General features: G+C 26.0%; 1 protein-coding gene across 1 annotated transcript; it reads left to right on the forward strand.

The window, feature by feature from the left end:
- Positions 1 to 155: 155 nt before the first annotated feature.
- On the forward strand, positions 156 to 27,976 carry LOC135931540 (dipeptidyl peptidase 9-like). Its single transcript, XM_065468733.1, has 20 exons — positions 156 to 242; positions 492 to 1,302; positions 1,430 to 1,732; positions 2,726 to 2,891; positions 3,465 to 3,557; positions 13,515 to 13,661; positions 13,889 to 13,970; positions 15,161 to 15,298; positions 15,451 to 15,619; positions 15,799 to 15,952; positions 16,224 to 16,291; positions 17,536 to 17,606; positions 18,435 to 18,516; positions 20,064 to 20,208; positions 21,667 to 22,306; positions 22,988 to 23,099; positions 23,320 to 23,422; positions 23,957 to 24,140; positions 24,583 to 24,694; positions 27,450 to 27,976. The coding sequence occupies exons 2-20, from the start codon at positions 505 to 507 to the stop codon at positions 27,540 to 27,542; spliced, it is 3,660 nt and encodes a 1,219-aa protein (XP_065324805.1). The 5' UTR covers positions 156 to 242; positions 492 to 504; the 3' UTR covers positions 27,543 to 27,976.
- The last annotated feature ends 8 nt before the right edge of the window (positions 27,977 to 27,984 follow it).

Here is a 27,984-nt window from a genome sequence, read left to right on the forward strand (position 1 = left end):
TTCTTCTATTAACCGAAGCCATAAAATGATAATCCTGATAAAATGGTATATTAAGGTTATAATACCTTTTTATACCATTATTATGATATTTTAAAATTTTATTTTCGATTTGAAGAATAAAATAAGACATTCATTCATAAATTCTATTTTTTGAAATATTTCAAGGCTTCGCTAGTATTTTTATTATTAAGAATAGCCTTTGAATTATATTCATATATTATATTTTAAGCATTTCCTTCTAAGTAAACATATTATTGATCTAACTTTTTTAATTTTCTATAATATTTATTTGTCTTTATTTTGTAAATTTATAAAAAGCGATAATCTGTAATGTACTTATAATTTAATATGTTATTTTAACCATCAATTAATATTATCCTATCCATATATAATTATAATAAAAAAAATTATTACTATGCTTTCCTCTAATAAAATGTTTTATCATATTAATATATATATTTTTTTTAAATAAAATATTATACAATTTTAAGATTTTGATGCAATATGATTGATAATACTTGTAAAAACAATGACTCAAAGCAAAATGGAGAAACAGTTCAAAATCAACAACTCCCCAATAATTTGCTTTTGGTCACATCTTCAAATATTCCTCTATCCTCTTCCCCATTTATATCACAAAATGGGCATCTGCAAAAGCCTTCATTTAATATATTTGAAAATAAGCACTCAATAATGACAAATGAAGAACTTAATCCACCACTAGATCCTCAAAGTATGACAAGGAAAGATCTGACTAAAATATACGAAAGGCTCAAATTATCCCAGTATGAACTTAACAAAGGATGCCCCCTAACCACCAAATTTGAATTTTATCCCATGAGAATTGATGATAAAAACAATATCACAGCTTATAAAATCTTCTATTTGGCACCTTTAAATACCTGTGGCAATAATTTTGAACATACCAACAATAGTTTAAGCCTAAATTCCAAGCTCAATGTAGTTACCATCTTATATTCTGAGATTCAAATACCTACATTTAGTGATAATTATGTTGTTAGTGCAAAAATATATCATCAGGATGCCAATGATTCTACAATAATTTTTGGTAGAATGGATAAAGAAAGCAATGATCTCACAAATTTAATAAAGATAAATAATAATGATAATTATACTAACACAAAAAGTCAAAATATGTTTACAACAATTAATAGATGCCCACGTTTTCCACTTTTATCTACTGAAGTGTATGATGCTAAAATCAGTCAAAAATATATATTTTATGATAAGATGGTCAAAAACTATTTCTTTTCCCAAATAGTTAACAATAATCTTGACAAGGTGAATGAGTTCAGTTACAATTTAATTCTACTTATTATATTTATATATTTATATTCTATTAATTTATTTCAATATTCTTTTCTATCATAATCTGTTCATTCCTGCATATCACATTTCTTATATGAAGGCTTCCTCATCACTTAGTAAAGAAGAAATTCTCTTGAGGGAACGCAAAAGATTGCCATCTTTAGATCAAAATCAATCTTCATCCTCCGCAACTCAGAGTGATTTATCACCCAACTTAACCTCTATCACTGATTTTGAGTACCTTTCCTCTACAATTTTTACCAAGCAGAGTGCACAAAATTGTAACCTGAATTTTAATGAAGGTTTAAATCGGGCCAGAGTGGATGATTGTGGATTACTCTTTTCCCTACATTCTCAAATATTCACAGTTCCTGTCCAGGCACTGGGCTCTAGTCATGATATGGTATTTTACTTATGTCGTATATATTTAATTTTATGGTTAAGGCCATGCTAGATTATTCTAATTAGGTATTTATTGGGCAAGAGGATATGACACTAGATTGGCAGAACTGGAAGGTGGGTAGGTAGATATGAAGGCACCATTTTCATTTGAATAAAGTGTGAAAGAAAGGGGAGATTGGGGGTATGCTAGTTTAAATTGTTTCTTTTTAGCCAGTTCGATTTTAATTTTCTTTAAGGTCCATCAATTTCATTTTTTTATTAACCTATTTTTTAAATCTGCAATTTTTTTGAATATAAGACTTAACCTCAAATATTTGTAGTTGAACACCAAAATTTACAACTCTTTATGGGGGGTGGGGGGTTAAATTAAAAACATTATACTTTATGAAATATCACATCTACCAAATATCAGAATTGTTTGAAAATATTTTAGACTTTGCCCCAGACCACTTGATAAGAGGTAATATGGTCATTGGCTTAGGGGAGAGGGTGTAAAGGTGCATAGTTTTTACATTTGAGTAATTCAATATAAAAAATTATAAATAATTTATTGCAATAAATTATAAAGGGTAATTTTAAATATAATATACACCTATCATTTAATATATGGAAATTATTCTGTATTAATAAATAAAACTAATCAGCAGACAATATATTTTGATATGCAACAAACTTGACCTGCTAACATTTTAATATTATATCTTGAACGCACTAATATGTCCTTAGTCTATAATACATTGTTTTTCATTTTTTTTAAAATTTTTTAATAAAAATGTATAGTAAATGTGATGTTCGTTTTTGACACAAATTTTTTCAACATTCTCGATCATATCTTACATAATTTAAATGAGTATGAAATTATTATCATTTAACGTTTTTTCATCATTCAAGGTAGACCAAAGTGTAAGGTTATAAATCAATTATAAAATATTTTTTAAAAAAAATTTTCATTCAAAATTTATATTTCTATTTCGTGTTTATATCATTTTCGTAGGGAACATGCCCAACACCCTTGAACCTAAGTCAAACCACTCACCCATATGATCTCAAGATATGTCCTGACGATGCGGGCCTATTGGCTTTTGTCAGCGAAAGAAATTTATTCGTCTTTGACACCAGATCTTCCCAATTTTTGCGTCTGACTTCCAGTCGAGATAAAGGTTTAAAAAAAATTTTTTTTTTAATTTTTCCATAAAAAAAACCTTATAATAATCTAGTTTTTTTCTATTGGGTATATATAAATTTACTGATTAAAGCTATCCATCACATGTAGTGAAAGGGATTAGAGATATCTATATAAGGACAAACTCACATAACGTCTATAAAACATGAGACTTCTGACAGAATAATTAATTTTATAATATTAATTTTAAAAAGGGCAATTTAAATAATTTTAAAATTCATTTTGTTGGAATTGTATTCCACCATTTGGATAATACATCCTCTAAGAATGCCCAGAAATTTTGATACAATTTTAATATTTTTCTAACAATTTTTTTAAAAATTAATAACAAAAATGGCGAAATTATCTGAAACTCATGGAATGATTTAGATTTCCTCCATATACACATGTTTATATTTTGAATACCAGGAAGGAGTTATTAGAATGAATGAATGAGGATAGAAGTAAACAGGAGAGATAGTATAAAGGAGAGGGATGTATCATATAAATGAATGAATAAATATGGAGATATATTAAAAAATATATATATTTTAAAAAAAATATCAAATAGACATAATGTGTGGGGTACCATCTTTCGTGATTCAAGAGGAATTCGATCGATTCACCGGGTATTATTGGAAACCTACCAGACAACTCGTTAATTGTATGTTCAAAGATAATAAATTAGATAATCTTTCATTCACATTATAAAATAAGAGTTTGGAATGGAAACGTGGGCCAGATATTATTTTTTTTACAAGGTCTCACAAAACTTATTTTGTGACTTGCCATTTTTATTTTATTAATTTTTTCAAATATCTCGAAAATTGGAAATAGATAATTTTAAGATTTAGCTTAGGCAGCATTAATTTTACAATTTATTTATAAGTTATTTTTCAAGGATAAATTCAAGTTTTGGACACATTAAGAAATTTTAGAATTAATAAAATTCATATATCATTTTAATAAATGAAAAAAACATAAATTTCAAATCAAAATATAAATTTAAAATACTTTATTTTCATAATTCAAATATTTTTACGATACCATTTTTCATCTATTGAAACAATCGATAAATTATTAAGCATTTCCTGTAGCATAGTGACCTGGTCGAACTTAGTTTTTTATAATAAAGTCTTGAAAAGCTTCTTTCGGCACAGATAGCTAAAAATAAATATTTTCTTTTAACCTCCTCAAAAATATAAAATTTATTTAGCGTGTGGACCAATGCAGTCCAGGTCTTAGGTCGGCACTGAAGAAATTCTAGCTCTGTTTTTTTAATAAGTGATTGTAGTTCCAGTAGGTTTTTATAAGAGCTTCTTCTGATTCGTTAATAATGGCATTGAAATAAAATATTTAAAACACTAAATAAACATTCTAAAAGGAATCAAAATAAAATTTTGAACAATATACATATAAATTAATTACACCTTCATGGAACCGGTTCCACTAATTTTAAAATGGCTTTTTGTCCCGAAAGTTTCTGTCTACAACTCTGCTATTAATAATATCATTCATGTTGTTTGACTATCTTTTAAAAATAGAGCTGCGCACGTTATTCAAAAACGTCACATTGTTATGTTTCGTAGTAACATAGTCGTTATTTTTTTTGCCGTTTGATACTTTTAAAAAGTAACTCGTGACCTCATATTAATAAACTTTTGAAAGTTTCCATTTTTTTAAAATTTCTACTAACCTTTTTTAAAAATTATCTTATATAAATCATTTTAAATCATATTTATTCCTCAGCTTTAGTTTATTGATAAATATATCTTAATTTAAAGTAATGTGTTGGCTCAACTCACGATTTTCAAAATTATTTAAATAAAATTTTATAAAAAATCTTTTTAAAAACGAATATTCTGCAATTGTCAAAAATGTATATTGGCTTCCCATTATTGTATAATAAATCGTGAAGTTATTTTCAAAAATCTTCTTTTTACACTTTTTTAAAAAAATTTCTGGGGCCCGGATATTTAAAAAAAAATTTTTTAGACCCTGGTATATTTAAAAAAATTAAAATACGGCCCGATTCGTGTGTCCGGGTTTAAGGTCGGGTCTGCAGGTCTGATATTACACAACAAATAAATATATTTAGCGGATCCGACCGATTATTGGTCTTTTCTGAAATTTTGGTTATCGGCTGATTCAATTTTATGTCAGATAGGGGTACTAATTAAGAATTTCTAAAGCGGTATTTATTTCTTTTTAATAAAATTCAGAGACCTGCAGTGGTATCATTTTCACCCTGCTCACTCCGAATTTTTTTTAAAAAATATTGCATTTATTTTTGATTTTTATAGTTAATAATGGCGAATTAAAATATTTGGTTTTAAAATATTCAGCCTGGCCTAGGTATTTTTTTTAAATTTTTTTTAGTTAGCCTAGATATTAAAATTTTTTTAGGCCCTTGCCAGATATATTAAAAAATATTTAAATACGATATAGCCCGTCCATCTAGGCCGAACTTTGGGCCAGGCCTACAGGTCTCTGATAAAAATATAAAAAATATTGGAATCAAATTTTTGACTAAGTTAATTTGCGTAAAAAAAAAGATTTTGTGGGTTTTTAAAAAAAATAAATGATTTTCATGCTTAGCTTTTCAGTTAATTAGTTGCGTAAACATTAGTGTTATTAAAGTAACTGGTTATATTTTAAAAATTGTAACTATTAACTGTAACTAATTATTTTTTAAATGTAATTGCAAAAAGTAACTAGCTTAAAAAATATGTTTGTATAAATTTAAATAATAAATTTTATTTTTAGTATGTTGTGATAAATTAAATTTATTAATTTTAAATTATGTTTAAATGTGTGTTCTCAAAGGATATGGCAACAATAACATAATTTCCCGTCCATATAGATTTTCTTTTCTTAAATTGTTACCAGTGTTGTTTTAAGTTACATTTGAAACATAACTATTTACAGTTACTAATTACTAGTGTTGTTAAAGTTACTTTTGAAACATAACTAATTACTAGTTACATTGACAAAAATATAACTAGTTACATTGACAAAAATATAACTAGTTACATTTGTAAAAATGTAACTAGTTATTAGTTACCGTTATTTTCCAAAAGTAGCTAGTTACATTATAAGTTACTTTATATATTATTCATATAACACATTTATTTACTGAACGAATTTATTTAATATAAAAGAATTATGATATACAAATTCTAATCATTTGTTTAAAAAAATATGCAATTTATTTATATAAAAAAATAGGTAAACCGAAAAAAATATCGGAAAATAGATTTACATCGAATAAAAATATCCTATATATTTGCATTGAAAAAAAAACATTTATTTTTCATAAAAATTTGAGTTTAATAAATGTATATTTGCTTTCAACAACAATTGGATTTCAAAATTTTCATCTAGGAGACGCGCTCGTTTCTCTCCAAAGATGAGCTTCCCAAGATTGAATAAACGCTCTACTGGGGCACTTGATGTAATAACAACATTATATTTAATAAAGAGTATTTTTAAATTTGGAAAATCGTCATATAAAGATAATGTGCTGTTATTGGATTTAATAAAATTTTTAATAAATTCATTATTATCAATAATATTTTGACGCTTTGAATCAAAAAATCCAACTACATCTAATGATGTTTGTTTCGAACATGGGCCATTTGTGTTAGATTCACTGCGAGGTATTAAAGTATTTATTAAATTTAAAATTTCTATCTTTTTTGATCTATTCTTTTCTTGCCTAATCCAAGGCCAATCAGTTTTAAATAGTGGATAAAGAATAGAGCAATTATGTTATCATTATCATAAAGATCATGAAACCTATATCATTGTATTATTAATTTATAAATAATTATTTAATTTAAGTTACCTTTTTTTAATACTAGCTTATATAGCATTTTTTAAAGGTTGACAATATTTTAATTCTTGAACACCTTCCAGACAGATAAATATCTGTGTTATTGTTGGGGTATAATAACCTAGATACATATATTTTTCGCCTTCTAGTATATCATTAGCTTTAGCTACTGGTTGCATAATCTAATTTTTTTAATTGTAAATTATTTATATAAGACATTAATTTAAATTTACACTGCAATATTATTTAATAAAATCACGATCTTGTGATGTAAATCTACACAATTCTAATTCATCACCTAATTAATCGAGATCCAAAGGCATTTCATTTATAAGTGATAATATTTTAGATAAAGATGTATAAAAAGAACCCAATCTTGTTACAATGGGATATGGCAGCTGAGAATGTAATCTCTTTTAAATTTGCTCGGCTGATGGCCCAGATTTGTTTTGTGCATTCCACAAACATTGTTTATAAGTATTTTATTGGCATCTTGTGTTGCCACTAAGTTTAATGTGTAACAGGAACATCTTCGATGCCTGGAGAGGTAATCGAAGTCATTTATATTATAATTGGTTAGCCCAGGGGAAGACATTATATTTTCTATTGAAATGTATTCAATATCTGAATCATTATCTTCCTCCATTATAGAAGATGGGCAGCTAAATATTCTAAGAAAAATAAAATAAAAAATAAAATAAAGTCTATTAGTGGTAGCATTATCTGTTATTGAACAGATATTTTTATTTTGAATGTGGTATTCCTTAAAAATAGCAGTTAATGCTTTGACGTGATATGTATGCCTACCTTGTAGTCTTTGGCAGGCTAAAATAGCTGAACGCCTCTCCAATTTAGCGATATCAATCCAATATACTGTTACACCAATATAGGAGCTATTATTTATATAACAAAAGATAACCAAATGTTTCATGTGATTTAATAGGCGTTCAGCTATTTTAGTCTGCCAAAGATTACAAGGTAGGCAAACATATGATGTAATCAACAAAGCCTTAACTAATATTTTTAAGTAGTGCCACATCCAAAATAAAAATATCTGCACAATAACAGATAATGCAAGCAATTTTTCAAAGCCCTTACAGTATGCCTAAATAATTTATTTTATATATTATATTTCTCTTAGAATATTTAGCTCCCCATTTTCTTTATTGGAGGAAGATAATGATTCAGATATTAAATACATCTCAATAGAAAATATAATTTTCTTCTTCTGGGCTAATCAATTTTGATATAAATGACTTCGACTACCTTCCCAGACATCGAAGATGTTCTTGTCATACATTAAACTTAGTTACAACACAAGATACCAATAAAATACTTTCAAGCAATGAGAAGTATTAGAAAGTGTATAACTTTCCTATATCTAAATGCCAACGTTTATGGAACTTACAAAACAAATCTGGGCAACAAGCCGAACTAATTAATATGAGATTACATTCTCAACTGCCGTATCCCGTTGTAACACGATGGGGTTCCGTTTATAAATCTCTGGCTAATATTATCTTTAAATGAAGCGCCTATTTTATTTATTATATGATGAATTAAAATTGTGTTCACATCACATGATTATGATTTTATAAAAGAATATTGTATTGTAAATTTAAATTAATGTCTTATAAAAAATTTACAATTAAAAAAATTAGATTATGCAGTCAGTAGCTAAAGCTATTGATATACTAGAAGGCGAAAAAAATATATATCTAGGTTATTATAACCCCAACAATAACACAGATACTTATCTGTCTGGAAGGTGTTCAAGAATTAAAATATTGTCAACCTTTAAAAGATGCTATATTAGTAGTATTAAAAAAAGGTAACTTAAATTAAATAATTATTTATAAATTAATAATACAATGATATAGGTTTCATGATCTTTATGATAATGATAACATAATTGCTGCTATTCTTCATCCACTATCTAAAAATGAATGGCCTTGGTTAAGGGAAGAAAAGAATAGATCAAAAAAGATGGAAATTTTAAATTTAATAAATACTTTAATACCTCGCGGTGAATCTAACACAAATGGCTCATGTTCGCAACAAACATCATTAGATGTAGTTGGATTTTTTGATACAAAGTGTTAAAATATTATTGATTTGATAATGATGAATTTATTGAAAATTTTATTAAATCCAATAATCACATTATCTTTATATGACGATTTTCCAAATTTAAAATTACTTTTTATTAAATATTTATGTTGTTCTTACATCAAGTTCTCCCATAGGGCGTTAATTCAATCTAGGAAGGTTCATTTTTGGAGAGAAACGAGCACGTCTTTTAGATAAAAATTTTGAAATCAATTTGTTGTTAAAAACAAATAAACATTTATTGAACTCTAATTCATAAATATATTATATTTTCCGATATTTTTTTTTCTGTTTAATTATATTAATAAATTGTATATTTTTTAAAATAATTTATTATAATTTGTATATCCTAATTTTTTTGCATTAAATAAATGCTTTCACTAAATAAATAATGCGTTCTTGAATGATATATAAAGTAACTTATAATGTAACGAGTTATTTTCAAAAATATCTTTTAACAACACTAGTAAACACTAGCCCTAAAATATTCAACATAGATGTTAAATTTTAAATCTGTACATAAACCTGTCAAAATTCTTTTTTATTTTTTGGAATTATTTGATATTTTTTTTAAATTTAAATTTTTTTCACTTTTTTTATTTTTGGAAATGTCTATATTTAATTTATAAATTTATTAAGTTTACATAATTACATAAATATTAAATATACATTAAAAATTACACAATAAAAGATATATTGATTGCATGGTTGATATATAAATAATGATTAATATATGTTGTATTCCATATCAAATCAACTGAAGATTCAACCCGACCCTCTTCGATTTTTTTTAAAATTTGCATGATGGTAGTATATACACTAACTAGCAATAATATAAAATTTTAATTCTCAACTCAGGTTACTTGGAGATATGGCCATCTTTAGAAACGCAAAAAGTTCAAAATACACCATATTTAATTTAAAATATCTCAAAAAGTAATTAAGCTAAGGTATAATTTAAACTTTATTAAATAACTCTAGAATAACCCTTTAATATGATATAAAATTTATTATATTAAAAATAATTTTATTACCAAAAACCGGAAATAGAAAACCGGAAATGGTTATAAAATAAAAATTGCCCTTTTTTTTCTTTCAAAATTTTTTAACAAATAGACATTATATATCTTAATATTTGTACAAAATCCTAGATTGGGACCATTACTGGGCCAATAGTTATTACGCTTTAAATATAAATAGTATGGCTTAAATTCTATATTATACGAAATAAGTAATTATTTTTTTAACAAAAGTGATAATATTTGTGAATAATAGTATTAAAACTGAAATCCGAACCCCATCTTAAGATTTATATTCGACCCCAAAAAAAATTTTTTTCCTTAAATTCGATATTTTATACCTGGCAATTCTATGAGTGAATTATGTAGATTATTTTCTTTGCCGGATAAAAAATTATCTTTGTGATCGTCAGAAATATATTTTCATAAAGATTATTTTCTACTTATAATTAATTATCAAATAAAATAATTATCATAAAAATCAAATTCAATTCCAACAGCAACAGTCGTCATTTTTATTGATTAATTTTATAAAGCCATTTTTCTAAGAAAATTAAATTATCGGTATTCATTATTCAATTTATTTTTAATTTAAAATAATTATATAAAATTAATAGCTATCTTTTATTCCTTACCAAAAAAATTTAAATGTCTAGAAAAGTTATTTCTATTCCAGTAAAGTGCTGTAATCCCTTTAGAATAAAATCTCATTCAGTACGTTACGATCTTAGAAATGTTTTACAATGGATGATAGAAGTGTTCAAGCTTATCAATTAATTAAAAAATTTGTAGCTCTTGCCGGAAAAAAATAAAAAAATATTCAACAAATCTGATCTCACCTTTTACTTCTACGATTCCGATCACTTTACCTTCTATTTCTAACTTACATTCTACCTCAACTATTAATGAAACATTTAGCGATTCTGAACCTGATCAACCATGCAATAATCCCGACTCTTATACAGATTTTAATACTTCAATTTCAACTTTAAATGAAACTTTGCCATTTTTAGGGGAGACACTAACGGCCAAACTAATTCCCGGGACACAAAAATATTATTCATTTATTCCAATGGAAGGAAAAATGAAAGTCAAACGTTATTCTAATTCATTAGATAATTTAATGTATGATATTATTTAATTTAATATGTTTATAACAATATTAATTTTCCATTTGATATTCATGTAATATAAATAATTAGCTAAATAAAGTTATGAATATTTTTACAATTATTTTCTTTCTAAAATAAAATCGCTAAACTTATATGTTAAATGTGACATAATGTCTACTAGTGGGCTCACAGCCCGAAACATTTATAAAAAAAATATAATCGGCCCGATCATAAAGGAATTTTCTTTTTATTTGTTTCGTAATTTACTATATATTTGGTATAATTTAGGATTTAAGCCATACTATTTATATTTAAAGCGTAATAACTATTGGCTGAGTAATGGTCCCAATCTAAAATTTTGTACAAATATTAAGATGTATAATGTCTATTTGTAAAAAAAAATTTGAAAGAAAAAAAAGAGCAATTTTTATTTTATAGCTATTTCCGGTTTTTGGTAATAGACTTTTTATTAATAAAATAATTTTTATATCATATTAAAGGGCTATTCTAGAGCTATTTAATAAAATTTAAATCATGCCTTCAGCTTAATTACTTTTTGAGATATTTAAAATTAAATATACTGTATTTTGGAATTTTCACGTTTCTAAAGATGGCCATATCTCATGAAGTAAGCCGATTTGAAAAGTAAAATTTTACATTTTTATTAGTTAGTGTATATACTACCAACATAGAAATTTTTAAAAAAATCGAAGGAGGTCGGGTTGAGAATCGACTTTTTTTGGTTGATTTAATATGGAATACAACATATATAAAATATTACGTATAAATATTTTAAAATTATTGCAGTTAATATTACATTGTTAATGCATAATGTGAGTGACACCTGTTTAATTAAAAATGAAAAGTTAATCTTCATTTTATATAAATGAGATTACTAAAAAAGAAGGAAAGTTTCTTTTAGATGATTTTATCGTCCACGATAGCCCATTTTCAAATTATAATATCTATGATTATTAAGAATTGGTAAAATTATATGGAATAAATTGATGCATTATTTGTATTATATTATGTGCCAATATGCTCCCATATGATATGGAATTATTGACTTCTATTTATTTTTGAAAACGCCGAAACAATTGTAAATTTCGATGAATTTTGTAAAAAATACTCAATCCTCCCTTTATGTGCATCAATAAGATGACTTTTGTCATTGATGCACTATCCATTACTATAATACCCTATAAAATACTAATAATCTTTTATTGAATCACGAATTAATAGTCCATTATATGATCCTTTGATTTTATAATGAATAGCACCACCAATTCCTATAGTGCAAACTACTCGATGGTGAAATAGTTATTGTTGACCTCACAATTGAATGGAATCTAGGAAAATAATTCACCGGAAAAAAATCCCAATTTTATAAAGTAATTAAAAATTACAAAATTAATAAAAGTGTAGAAAAAATTCCCTATAAATATATCCACGAAATAGAAATTCTCAAATAAAATAAATTCTGGTGAATTATTTTCTAAGAAATATTATTGTGTATTTATTTTCCGGGGAATTATTTTCTGCTTAACCATTCAACATGTAAATTGATACCTGTTTCGTCTAGAAAATATAATTTTTCTTTGGGAATGTTTACTAGTCTTGGGCAATACACCTGTAAAATATTGATAACTCCTAGGATATTCCTGACAACCTGTTACCAGTTCTTTTTTTCAGACTTGCCAAAGATTTTTGATATTTTTTTTGATGGTTTCTATATTTTTTTTGTCCAACTGGATAATGTACAAATCTTGGAAAACAATTCCCCGGAAAATAATCCCCGTTTTTTAAGATATTAAAAATTACAAAATTAATAAAATATGAGAAATAATTCCCTATAAATATATCCACGAAATAAAAATTCTCAAATTATAAAATCAATTCCGGGGAATTATTTTCTAAGAGTTATTATTGGGGATTTTTTTTCTGGGGAAATTTTTTCCGCTTATCCTTTGAGTGTAAATGTATTATTGACCAGGTTCATATTTTGCCGTTCTATATTTGATGTATTTTTGAACTTTTCCCCCCTTTGTTTCATAATTAAATTCTTTTAGTGGTCGCTAAAATTTATGTTACTATATCTCGTCGGATAGACGCTTTCTACATATTAACATATTTTGCGATGTCCTTAATTTTTATTTGTTCTTTCTCTGACATAAATTATTACCATGTTAATCCTCTTTATTCCAACAATTATATTTTCTTTTAGGTCTTGGAAGAATAATTATTGTTGAAATAATTTAAAATAGATGGATAATTTTGAATCTCATTCTCATATATGCAATATAAAGAATAAATTATATTTCTTGTAATAATTGGGGATGATTTTCCATTTAAGTTATTTATAGAGCTATTAATTTTATGTGAAAGTAGAGAATCTATATTAAAAATAAAATTATATCTTTATGATAAATTATGATTATAATTTACCATATAACTTTTTCATAAAAAGAATTTAAAAAATTACTAAATTAATTTTCATAATTCATTTTTTTAAATATTTTTACAACTTTTTTGAAATTAATTTTTAGACTCCAATCAAAATTCCGAAAATAGAATTTTCAAGTATACGATTTTATACGAAGAAAATGACGAAAGACTCGTGGATACTCTCAAAATTCCTACTGATTTATGCGAAAATCTTGTCAAAATGGAGGAACAAAAATTCCCTAGACCCGGTACATATTCTATTCGTTTTTTTAAGTTCATTATATTCTTAGCCTATTCTTAGTATACACACATAATTTACATGTCACTTGTCATCAATTTTCTTTCTTTTATGCCCTAAAATTAGGAAAAAAGGATGAAGAATGGAAGGAAATAAGGAAAATAAAGAGAGGAAAGAAAGAAATAATTACGATGCCTTTTAAAAATAATTAATTTTTACAAAAATACCTCATTCAAGGTTCAATCAATTCTAAATCCGTCGTCAAGATGGTAGAATTTATTCACGATTCCTATAGCTTCAAATTTTTGCCCTTTCCAACGTAAATCAATTGTTTTTAGAATTCCTTTATTGCTCTAATTAGACCTTTATATTAACGCTGATTTTATCTAGCGATTCATTTTTTTTAAAAAATCGCATCTTCAATCTTTTCTTGTCCTGAAAAAATGGAAATAAACATATTTTCACAAATATTTAAATATCACATTTGGTTTATGAGATATCTAATTTATTACGATTGTCATTATTAGAATTATAATTAGAACATTTCAGTTCAGAGGATTTTTGACAACTGATATAACATCCTTTCAAGAATATAATGATGGTGTTACCCCTATTTTGCCTTTAATTAATAATATACTAACCTTTGCTTATTCAACACTAGCTAAATTGTGGTCACGACAGCTGATTTATCAAAAATTGTATTCGTCTGTTTATAATCACAGGACATTGTCAGATTTAACAACTTATTAATAAAAATGATTAAATTTTATTAAAATTCATTTTAATCTTGAACCCTAGCCCATATCTCTCAAACCTTTAATTTATCCTACCATCGTATTCAAAAATATCAATTTAGTTTTGTTTTTTAAAATGAAAATTGTTTATTGCATATTGAGTAGTAAATGAATAAAATTTAGTTGTTGTTCAAGACTTAATCTTTAATCTTACACATTCAGGTATTTGTTTAATTTTAAATGTATTCCAATTAGAAATCCTTCATTGAGCTACATTTCTATCCGTTATACTTATTATTTTTTTATTTATCTTTCCATAGCTTAGAATTAAATTTTACAATAATCAATTAATTAAATATTTACACGAATTAATGAATTAAAATAAAATTATATAACAAAGGAACAGAAAAGTTAATATACGATTTTAACAAAAATTATATATACAAACACTTAGTGTCGAGATGTTGTACTACTAATCTCTAACCTCTAATTGAAGTGTTATGTTTAGAGGGTTTATCAAGAGGTATAACAATATTATCTCCACTGACTTCCTATATAAAGTGATAATTACCTGTTATCTTAGAAGTTTAGGCCCCCTCCCATGATACAAATGGTATGGTGCTCCTTACCTAATTCCCCTGTACTCTTCTGGGATCTCCGGCCTTGCAGGGACAAAGCTTTACATTACACTAACCGTTTTACTCATTATTAGAAGAAAAAATTATTATTAAACAATATTATAACATTAAATAAAATATATGTATTCTGGACACAGTGTGAATCTCGAACATGAAAATGTCGATCAAAATTTTGTAATAAACTCGATGCCGTCTTTCCAGTATGACGATCATTTTAGAGAAGTTCTGGATCTTGAGTACTTGGTTAGATTCGGTTGGGTTCTGGATACCAATATGTAATTTTAAAAAAAATTTCTAATACAATTATTCTTATATATTAAAATGAATAAGGAAAGAAGGTTTTAAAAAAAAAGAAAAAAAAGAAAGAAGACAAATGAAGCAAAATAATTATTTTTAAAGTGGGATTTCAATACATTTGAAATGAAAGGATATGGTTACAGGGACTCAATAGGGAACAAAGTACTTTGAAAACCTTCGTAATATCAACCGATTCATTTGTCAAAACCGGTGATTCTCGGCAGAATTTGAGCGGTTTAAACAAGGATAATATTTGCGTTTACCCGCTATATCTCGAAACTAGTCAATATTGGATCAACGTAAGCTATATTTATGCGATGTGAATTTATGGCTTGCCCATGTGCTAACCTGGATAAAAGCCATGAACCATCCGTTTGTTTAATATTATATGAATGAGTAGTGGAAATAATGGAATATAATATGGATAAAAAAATAAAGTGGTTTTTAAAAAAAATATAATGACTATCACTTTTCTTAGGTGAGCAATATACTGCATTTCTTGGACCAGGGCGATTCTCCTAATATTTCCGACCCAATCATCTCATTTTTGATTCTAAGCGAGGAATCGGGCTTTAGGCATCTTTATAGAATCGAAGCTCACGTCACGAACGCTTTTAATACCAGCGGGCATGGTGAACCATAATTCTCATAATCCTATACATACTTTATGGAGTTAAACTTAATTATGAAATTTGAAATAAATTTTGACAAGCAAATTTTATAATTGTAAATGTTTTATGGTTCTGGTAAAATATTTATTATTTTAAGAAAATCATTGACTTTAGTCACGATTTAAATCTATTTGATAAAATGATGCCAATACTGCATTATACTTTTTATATTAACCCGACCCCCACCTCATCCCACTTCTCTTTATAAACCGGCACCTATTACTATTTTTAGTTTTCGCTCCCGAAATCGCGTCAAAAATTCAATTAACTCACGGAGAATGGAGTGTAGGTGGCGATAAAGTAAAGATTAAACCTTAGAAAATTCGCTCGTTTCATCTATATAAACATATCATTTCCTGTTTATTATTATATTGTTCTTTCTCTTCTTTTTTTATTATTTTACATGAGAACTAATTTTGATTTTAAGAATGGCAGGCAATTATTTTAAAATAATACTATGCAAGAACGGACAAGAAAGGAAAGAGTTAAGGAAGCACAAAGGTAGGAAAAAAGGAGAATATAAATTTATCTTTTATATTAATAAACAAGCTAGAGTAGTATATATTTTTTTTAAGTTTTTATCATTTCGGATGATGATAGGAAACATAAATGTAAAATGATAAAAATGAAGTGGAAAATCAATGAAAAAATTATTATTTTAGTTGAATTTTATTTTATAATACTAGCTAAGTTCCCACTTTAGGGGATATTGATTAATAAATTTGAATTCAGTAGTTATTTATTAATCTGAATTGAGCTACCGGTTGGGTACATTTATATTTAGTATTTATTTGTAATAATTTAGCGATTATTTGTATCATATTCAAAAGGTATCTCGTATTTTACAAAGAACTTTTAATTTTTTTTTAAAAATTATATTTTACAAATTGAATATAAATATAAAATTTCACAATTTATTTATTTAATATTAATTTTATGATCCAAGTTGGAGAAAATAATCATGATCCCATCTTTCCTATTTTATTGAAAGCTGCAACATTCATTCATTCCTAGAAATAAAATTAAACTAATGCAATAAATTTTTGAAGAAGATTATATAGAATCAAATAAAATATCTCCAAGTAAAAAAAAAATATCTTTTTCTAAAAAGTGTTCTTCAAATATTTATATTCCAATACTTTTTTTGTACTCTAGTTATATTTATGCTCGAATTTATTTTTCTAAAAAATTTGCCCAACCCTGACTATTACTATTAGGGAGTCGAATAGTGAATTATTCGTACTGAATTTTTTTTGAACAAATCGAATAATGTTCGAATAAAAATATATATTATCATTCATATGAATACGAATAGTATATTTAGAATAGTTTTTGAATAGGCCTAGTAACCATAACAAAGGCCAATCAAAGGTCTAAAATCCCACCAACACTTTTATGATTGATTTTTTGAATCCCGTTTTTTTCTCTAGAAAAAAGTAGATAGATTTAGATCAGATAGTATACTTTCCAAAATATTTAATGAACATGCGAATTTGTTGAATTTGAATTTATATTTTTTATATAAAAAATATTTGATTGCATAGATTTGGGTGAACGAGAAGAAAGGATTGCTACATTTTATGGCGAATAAGGATGGTCCTTTGGAAAAACACTTGTAATAAATAATACTTCCTCCCCATTATCTATAAATTATTATTTTGTTCAGGAAAAAAAAGAAACTAAACATTTTTTTCGACCCCATAGATTTTACTGAATTTTGAAAAACAAACATTCTTTATAATCGCTTGGAATTTTTTTCCACAATTAATCATTTATTTTTTAAAAACGTTACCCTGCATTCATAGTTACCGCAAATTCGCGGCGAAGTATATAAAAATACAGTACTTCGCTACGAATTCGTTCTAACTATAAATAAGTGGTTAGACCTTATATTTTAATAGTAGTCAGTGACGTCGTCTAAATTTTATATGAACGAAACGAAAGATGAATTGTTTAACGTTCCTAAGTCCGCATTTATAGCAAATGCTAAAATTAGCACGATCTCTCTCCCCATATCGATGAGAGGAGAAATGCCAAAGCAGATACATCGCTATGAAAAGCGATATCGTTTCTATTTTAGTTCTTGCTGTAAATCTATTTTTGGGCTTTGCAATGTAACAGCTGATAATGTTTTTAAAAAATGAGATTAATTTTCCTTTATTAATATTTAATTATAATTTTTTTTATTAAGATTTTACTTTCTTTCCTTCAAGAAAAATTGATCTCATTAAATTTTTTCTATAAATTTGATCAGCTGCTACATGGCGTTGCATCACGCTTATTATAAATGTGACCTAATTGATAAGAGTCAGCGATCCCACTTATGGCAATAGTAGTTAACTTTAACTTTTGGAATATTTATATAAATAATTTTTTTTAAATATAAAATTAACTTTTCCTTTTCAATCTATAAAATGTCTAAATTTATAAATGATTAAAACAGGTACGTTACATCTTACTCATGTCCAACAGAATCGTACAGACTCACCAAGCTTGGTTGTTCCCATAATATTCACATGGATAAAGTTTGCATTACATATATGTATATAGAATGAATGAAAAAAAGAAAAGAGACGTGTTTTCATCCCTTAAAGGACATAAAAAGTGATATTATTTGTAATAGGGTTTGTTTATGTACAATTATAATACAGTTTGATTCTACTTGTCCAATACTTTCGAGGCCTGTTTATACATTTATGAATGGAAAAGTTTATAAGGTGTTCAAATTATGAAGTTAAAATCAAAATCAATACGTTAATCACTCATATTTAATTTCCACATTTTTTTACATATTCACATCGAAGAGAGAGACTATCAAAATTATCTGGGAATTTTTCCTTGTCAAAATTTTAATTTAAAAAAAATCACGCCCATATAGAAGACTACTTATTCATGACTTTAGGATCATCTTAGAATTTTATGAAAATCATCTAAAATCACGATACTTCCTAGTAGATGTGGAAATGTATTGTGATTTCTCCAAAATTTAAAATGTTTCCTAAGAAATATTGATACTTTGTATTTAGATACCTTTCGAGTGTCCTCATTATCATTCTATAAACTTCATTATTATTTTCTTTTCTTGATAAATATTTTTGTGAGTCGAGACTATTTACTATATCGGAAGTTGGTATCTCTGTGGCATTATTATTTTTAAAGCACCTAAGAATGATTATTCTTTTTCTGTTTCTTTTATTTTGGATAGCTTATAGCTTATTTTTATCAATTTCTAAAATGTTTGATTAGTTCCTATTTTTTATTAACAAATAGTTTGAACCGTGAAATTTAAATAGGAACTTAAATGATATTTTTTTAATCGTGTATTAATGTCATTTTGCTCTCTCTCTCTTAATTAAACCTTTCTATTCGTTTTGGATAATTCAAATAAAAACGAATAGGAATATTAAATTATTCATTTTTATAAATATTAATATGTATAATTTTAAAACGGTTAAATTCGAGAATTTTAAAATGAAATGATAATGATTTAAAGTCATATACTCCAACATTCTTAAATTGCATTAGATATAGTAGGCAAAAAAATAATTATCCAAAAATATTAGTCGGATAAATTTTCCAACCGATATTTAATATGGTTTCCCTTATTTTATTGATGAGAATTTTAAATAAAATATTCTGTCAATATATTTTTGTATGAATTATTTTATAATATTTTTAAAATGCGAATTATTCTAATAATTTGAATCGAAAAGGAATAGTATATATTTTATAATTCGTATTTGTTTTTAAACATGCCTTTAATTATCAAGATTTTATCATCATGATAAACATAAAAAATTTTATTTCACGAAGGGTAAGAAGCATAATAATAATTTTTTAAAAAAAATAGTTTATTCTCTGATTTTCTTTTAATGTTTACTAAAATTAAACATTGCAAAACCTTGATATTTCGCGAGTATCTGTCCAAACATGATATACTCATATTAGCGAAATATTACTTAATTCATCGAATAGAATAATTAGAACTAGTTGTATTTATCAAAGAGTATATATCTTCTTATTAGATATTCCCTTTATTTAAAAAAAAATGTTTTTTGATATTTTTAAAAAGAATTGCAAAATATTTGTGGATTGTTTTAGCAACGCGGAGACTCCCACACATATAAACGTTTATGATATCCACGACGCTGAAACCGGGAGTTTGGACCGGCTAGAAGTTTCCCTCATAGCCGTCCTACATCGCCCCGATGATTATAGTAAATTAATTAACTCATTTCTCATTAAAATTATTTATTTATTTTGATTTGCTAGTTTGAAAAAAAAATTCTAAAATTTAAAGGATTTTTTTATGAATATCTTTTTACTTCCCTTACCGTTTGAGTTTCGTGGCCCCACTCAGGGTTAGAACGAATTGCTATAACGCTTCGAATTTATATAATTTTATTTATGGATTTTACCACTAATCTTCTTTCAAATTACTTAAAGAATCCCGGACATAGATTTCCTTAGGTCCGGTTTTTAAAAAAAATATAAAACAATCATACCAAAATATCTCGACAAAAGAAGAATATTGGGTAAAAGCACATTTATTTTGAGATATATTTTTAAAAGTCTTGGAAAAAAGGGAGGAAATTTTTTAAACTTAATTTAGGGCTAATGTCCAAATCTTATTATTGCTTTTCCTATTTATATTGGGTTGGTTCTGGTTCATTTTTTCGACTAAAAATCAGGGTCTAACTATTTAACCACACTATCAATGCCTCACTCTGGCTTGTTTAGGAGCACTGCCTTCTTTTTAATCCCATTGAAATAAACATGAATCGCCTATAAGATATATAAAATATTTCTTAGTTTCTTTGCATAATGATATAATTGAGCAATTATTAAATTAATCGATGACAATGGCACCAAATAAAAGTCGCCTTTGAGACCTCCGCTCTAATCAAAAGCCTGAACTCCCTATATGATCCTTTAGACGCATTATCATAACTTTGTCCGACTAAGAATTCTAGGAGTGGATTTATTGAATTTTTGTAAATTATATTTTTTTTATATGAGCACCAGTTGTGTTACCAGTTCAACATAAATAACCTTTGAACTAATTTTTTCACCATTTTTCCATATATCTTATGATCAACGCGATTGCTTCTGATTTAGAACCATCAACTATAATTGAGTAGAATTAAGCTTCTATTTTTTTAATAAATCTTTTTGAATCCATATTTTTTGTAGTTTTTAAGTGGTATATATATATTAGTATATAATAAAGGGTTAGAAAATAACCAAGAAATTTTATTATTATTCTAATGATAGAGCAATTATTATTAATACATTCTTTTTGGGGCGTTAGATTTTTGCTTTGGTCAAGTCACCCATAATCAGCCATCAAATGTATGTATGAATTTTCATGTACTATAAATACTACCATTGATATTCTGCTATTTATCTAAGCTTTCATCAATTTTAAATTTGAATATAGACCTCCAAATAAGAGGCCCTTTGAACAAAAGATCGTATTTATTTTAGTAAATTAATTCAATTTTTTAAATGTTAGTTTTCTCATAGAAACTTGTCTTATAAGAATCTATTATTGTTATCGTCTTTCGGAAATAAATAATCTTCAAGTTGGAGAGATTTAAAAACAATTCAAATTTTGATCCTTTCTTTTACCTGAATATTTATTTCACGAATGCACACTAAAAAAAATATACAAGATATTAAAAGGTACGCCCTTCCTCCTCCTCAATTCTTTACCTTCCCGGTCAAACATGATATCATAAATTACCAAAATTTGGGCTTATCATTAAACAACGTGATCACCAAAACTAGAAACGATGATGATGATGCTGATAGTAAAAAAACTACGATGTTGCATGGCATGATATTCAAGCCTTTTCGAATTGAAATAGAACCTAATTTGAGTAATTTGGCAAGCATGGCAACTGATATAGCCAACTTCGAAAAGGAACTGCGTCACGAATATTGCTATGATGACGAAGAGAATCTAGGCCACAATATCCGAAATGCGGATCACGGCTTGGCCTATAATGATGGACCTGGTTGTGAAATGGGTCATTTGGATCCTCAAATGAGCGAAACTAACGGGTTAGGCAGCGATTCGCTTACAGACACCATTAAAAATGACGGCTCGGGTCGGTCCAAAAACGGTCGGTTAGAACCTCGCGCCATAAGTCCTATTAAAACGGTCTTTAACACTAATGGTCATTTTATTGATCCGCAAGAAAGTTTACCGATGGAAAAAGTTAACGAAAAGACTAAAAAGAAACCCACTCTGTTATACCTATATGGCGGACCTCACGTTCAACAAGTCACCAATACTTACAAAGGAAATTTGTGAGTGTTTTTAGGACTTACTTTTATATATTTTACTATTCTGAAATCAAAATTTATAATAAACTATATTTAGGCAACGGACTACTGAGAATTTTTATTACTAGGAAATCTTTTGTTATTTAAGAATTTTTCGGTATGCATATTTTTGTTAATATTGCGCAGAGAAAGAAGTGGTAGAAAATATAGGAATCGAAGGTTAGATATTTTGGTGAGTAAATTGGCCCTTTTAGATATGATACTAGATTTTTTTGTTTTAAAATGAAAATAATATGAGAGAATGTTAAGATGTGTTTTGTTCCAGTAGAAAAATAATAATTGGCTCTAAATGAGTAAACTAGATCCAAGTTATCAGCACCAAGCTAGTCGTTAAAATGATATAGCTATATTCTAGAGTAACGGAGTGAGAAAAAAAACTGTAATGGTGAGAACTTCCAAAATATCCTAAAAATTGGATTGTATGATGCTTTAACATTTAATCTGGAGTGATTATAAAATGACTGAATATTATACGACTCCTCCATATTTATTATTAGCACTTTAGAATTATTAAATTAGCTTTTTAAAGATTTAGAATGAATGATGAAAATTACTCAATGTAATCTCTAAATACCCTAATTGAAATTAAACTATTTCCTCAGTGTATTTGAGACCTAATTCATAAAGATAATTATATTTTTAAAGTTATCTCAGATTGTACAATCTCAACGCCTTGGGTTTTACTTGCGTGGTTATTGACAATAGGGGAAGTTTTAATAGGGGTATAGCTTTCGAAGGATTCATCAAACATAAAATGGTAATTTAATATATCTTTTTTATATACCCCACTTGTAACTTAACAAAATCATATAAAAATTTATCAAAAAGCTTTAGTAGGATATAAGAAAATAAAGAAAAAAGAGGTTTTAACAAACTTATTTTTAACGATTTTGAGAAAAATTCAAGTTTTTAATATCGATATTTTACAATATCAAGTTTTTTTTTAAATATTACTTTATTAAAAACTTGTATTTAAGGGTACTATAGAATTAGACGACCAAATAGAGGGCCTCAAATACATCTCCGAAAAAACTGGTTTGATTGATATGGATCGAGTAGCCATACATGGCTGGTCTTACGGTAGAAACTTTAAAAAAAATTTAAATAACCCTTATTTTTTTATGAATTTTACGTTAACTTGTTTTTCTATAAAGATTTTATTTTAACAATTTAATCCGTGGTTTAAAGGCAATAGATAAAAAATATTTAAACAATAAATAAACCCTTCTAAAAGGAATCGCAACAATTTAAACTATATATATATATATATAGTTATATCAATTATTTGCACTTTTGTTAGATCTGGTTTCTATTAGGGCTCCTGTTCATAATAAATTGTAAGAGATGGGGTTCTAGTTCCAGCTTCAAAAAAAATCTGTTTATACTTTCTAATTCATTTTTCTATTTTAGACGAATGACTATCTTTGTAAGCAGCAAAAGGTAATTAATTTAAAGAGTATTAGCTACAACATAAAAGATAGAAGTTTCCTTAATAATTGTTACGTAATGTACCCCCTTCTAAATTTAACAAATATTAGCCATTAAAATCTTCATTGAATTTTCCGGTATATATATTTTTTAAGGATTCTAAGTTTTTTTTTAAAAACTTTATAGGCGGATACTTATCTCTTATGGGCCTAATAACCAAACTCCATTCCTTCAAAATGGCTATATCAGGAGCTCCGGTTACTACCTGGTCTCAATACGATACTGGTTACACGGAGAGATACATGGGAGTTTTGACTGGAAGATTTCCTAATTCGAACATCGTTGAAAAGGCTCATTTATTTCCGGACGAGTTGAATTTTATTTATATTTCTTGATTTTTCATTAAATTTTTGTTATTTCTTGATATCAAAAAGTATTTAAGAAAAGAATTTTTTAGCTCCAGAATCTTGAAAAAAAATCCCCCGTTATACTGGCTAAAACGTATTATAATTTAAAACTAATCTTCAATTTCTTGGCTTTGGGGATTCATGAAAAATATTATTCTTTCTTTTAAATTACATTAAAAGCATACATATATTAATATAAAATTTAAAAAATTAATCATTAAAAAAAGAAAAATAACAAAAGTTTTTTTAAAAAAGGTATTTAAAAAAAAATTAAATTTAAATAAATTTTGAAGGAAAGTTAGGGACGAGATTAAAATATTTTAACAAAATTGTTTATCATCTAAATTTTGAGCAGGATATTCTTATATTTTTTTACTAATATATATAATTTTAAAATTTAAATAGAGAAAACAGATTGTTGTTAATCCACGGACTGATGGATGAAAATGTTCATTTCCACAATACCGCACTATTGATCCAGGAATTGATAAAGCACAACAAACCTTACAGACTATTGGTTATAAAAAATAACTCTAAATATTGTTTAAATAATAATTTTTGGATTGATGGAAGATTAAATTCGCTATAGTATTTTTTTTGGAAATTATAATATATATTCTCGAACAAACCTATCTATCACCAGAGTATAGCATGGGCCATCACGATTTATTTTTTCCTAGGTCATCACAGAAATTTATTATTTGAAACTTCGCTTGCTTGTCTTGACTATTGTTGGGTAATTACTATAATTTTAGCCGTTTAAGCCAATTTTTAGCCGGCATCGGCTAAGTTGTTAGTCGAAAATTATCATTTTGGCCTTGGAGTTTTTCTTAAAAAGATAGCAGCTCAAATTTGGAAAAACTAATATAAATTAGAACTTCATGTTAGCGAATTTTCTCCGACAAGCGCTTGAAGTTTACGCCGAATTAGTCGGCATTTAGTCATTACCCAACTATGATCTTGACTTCTAATCCATTACCAACCCGTAAAAATTACAAATCTATAAACTTCTGGAAAATTAAAAAATGTATAAGAAAAACAAGACAATTATATTTTTATCCTAATAGTTATTTCTGCCAATCTGCCCTGGACTTTTTTCGCACTTAATATTTAAATTTTTTAAAGTTTACTAAGTTATTTTAAAATAATTTCACTAACGAACGCAAAGAGTGTAGAATTTTTTTAAAAATTTTTAATTGAGACTGAAATTACAATTAAGGTTTTCCTTTTTGACAAAATTAAAAATATTTGACCTAATGTTCTTTTAACTGTAGAAAAGTAAAATATATAGAAGTGGACCGAACCCATATTTACAGCTCTTTTTTCTCGGACCTGCACCCGAAATCACTATGAATCCAAACCCGATTATTTCTTCAACCCCTGGTTCAGGAAATATTATGTAAAATATAAAAGTTAAACAAAACTAAATAATTATTTTGATTTTCCTGGGCACGTCTAAAAATTTTTTTTTTTTTGCATTTCAAATTCTACCAAATTATTTGAAAGAAAATTAAAAGGTTATTTTTAAAAATTAATCAAATATTTGGGGTCCTTTCAGATTCTTATTCTAAACTTCTAAGCGTTCGTGATTTATATTTTTAATTTTTATTATACTTTTAAAACATATTTACAAAAACATTTTATTAATTTGAAAAAAAAACTAGGGCTGTGCCCATATTAAGTATCGAATCGGGCCACTTGAAAAAAAATCGATCCGATCTTTTTACTTTTCTTTTTTTTTGTTATTTTATGTATATTTATTTTATATTTAATTAAATTTTCTACATAATTTTTTTTTAAACAATGCAAATGCACAACACCTTTTAAATTTTAATTATTTTTTTAAATAGATTTATAGTATTTTAAAAGTTTTTTTATAAACATAGAAAGGAACACTCAAAGTTTTATTTATTTTAAATCTTTTTAATAATAACGCCAATTTTATTATTTATACTTTAAATAATAGAATTTTTTTAAATATGGTATCTGAATTATGGAAATATTTTACAAAAGACAAAGATAATTATGCAATATGCGTTATCGCGGAATTCGAATTTAACTGGGAGGAATAATGAAAAATTCATTTAATACTACCAATAAAAAAAAAAATTAAATGCATAATTCTATTTTTTGCATAAAAAATATTGATTTCTTAATTACATTGGTTCAAAGGGGGGTGGTGAAAAATCAATATAAATATCGGATTGGGTTTGGACCAATATTGGATCTGATCGGTGAAAAATATGTGGATCGGCACAGCCCTAAAAAACATTTATATCTCTTTGAAATATATAATTTTTTCTTAATAAATTCGATTATAAAAATAAATTTAATTTCAAAACCAACAAAAAAATATCTCTTTTTAAATTTAAAAAATCAAAGTGTCTTCTATAAAAAAAAATTATCTTTTTTCTATATAAACACATAAAAAATATGCTATAAACAAACTATTTATAAATAACTACGATCCAATAATGCTGACGATGATTTTTATATAAAAGAAATGAACTTATAAAAAAAATATGTAATTGAATTATCAAAAAATATTATTAAAACAAAAATATTCTAAAGAAACACTAGTTATATTAAATATGCCAATTATATTTTTGTTTTATATAAATTATATTGATATCCATAATTAGATTTTTTGTAAGAAATCTACCAAATATAGGAAAAGGGGCATTTAATCCAAAATTTAAATAAATATTAATTCATTTTCTTTTTATTTAATAAATCACATTGTTTTTGCGAATCTTTATATATTACTAAATAATTTTAATAAATATTTGAGTGACTAAAAAAACCATGAATAATATTGATTTAAGCCCTAAATTTACTGCATTCTTCTTAAGTTTTTTTAATAGACATATTTTAAACGATCTACTAAAATAAATTATCACTCTTTCTTAAAATTGTCAGAACCGGACCTTTCGACCTGTTTATACCCTGTAGTGTTTTTAAATCATATAGCCAATTCCAAATTTGCTTAATCTTTAAGTTAAGGCTCAACTTAGAGGTAACTCAACATTTAAGGCTAAAATCTTGGCTAAGGCCGAATTTTAGTTGGCCATGGTAAGGTAATTTAAACGAATCCCATTTTTTAAAAATTTCTATACCGAATTAAGCAGAAATTTTTGCTGAGTTTAGAACCCTGATATTTATCCAATGTAGAATTTGTTTTTTTAAATTAAAAATAGAGAAAAGAAATATCAACAATTTTTTTATTATTATATTTTTATTAAATGTTTATTTATAAACTTATTTTTGTCCAGATTTATCCTAATGAAAGACATGGATTAAGAAATTATGACTCTTGCAAACATTTCGAAATATCATTTTTCAAATTTTTATGCGATTATCTCTAAAATTTCAATTTAAAATATTATTTTATATTTTAAAAAATTGTTAAAAATTTATCCCAAAACTTAATATGACTTTTAACAATTTAAAAAAATATCAATAATTTTCTTGTAAATTAAGTTTATCGCGCGATATGGGATTCTACCTTCAATTTTAGTCATGTTCAGTATCAAAATCCTATCAGCAAAGGTTTTCCCCTAACCCATTTACCTTAAATACCATATTACAAAAATTAATTTTATACAGTTTTTATCATCAAGTCACGATGTTTCAAAATACATGATATTTGACTAGGAACTTTTAAATTGCAATTATTTATCAAAGTTTAGTCTTAATTGCATCTTTTTTAGACTTCTAATAAGTCTTTGGAATGTTATGTATATTTTATTATAATATTGTAATATTTTATATGATTATTTTTAACCATTTTCTGTATAAATGTGAGAA

This window comes from Gordionus sp. m RMFG-2023, chromosome 1 (genome assembly GCF_954871325.1).
Source record: "Gordionus sp. m RMFG-2023 chromosome 1, tfGorSpeb1-WG-v2, whole genome shotgun sequence".
In the NCBI taxonomy this organism is placed as follows: Eukaryota; Metazoa; Nematomorpha; class Gordioida; order Chordodea; family Parachordodidae; genus Gordionus; species Gordionus sp. m RMFG-2023.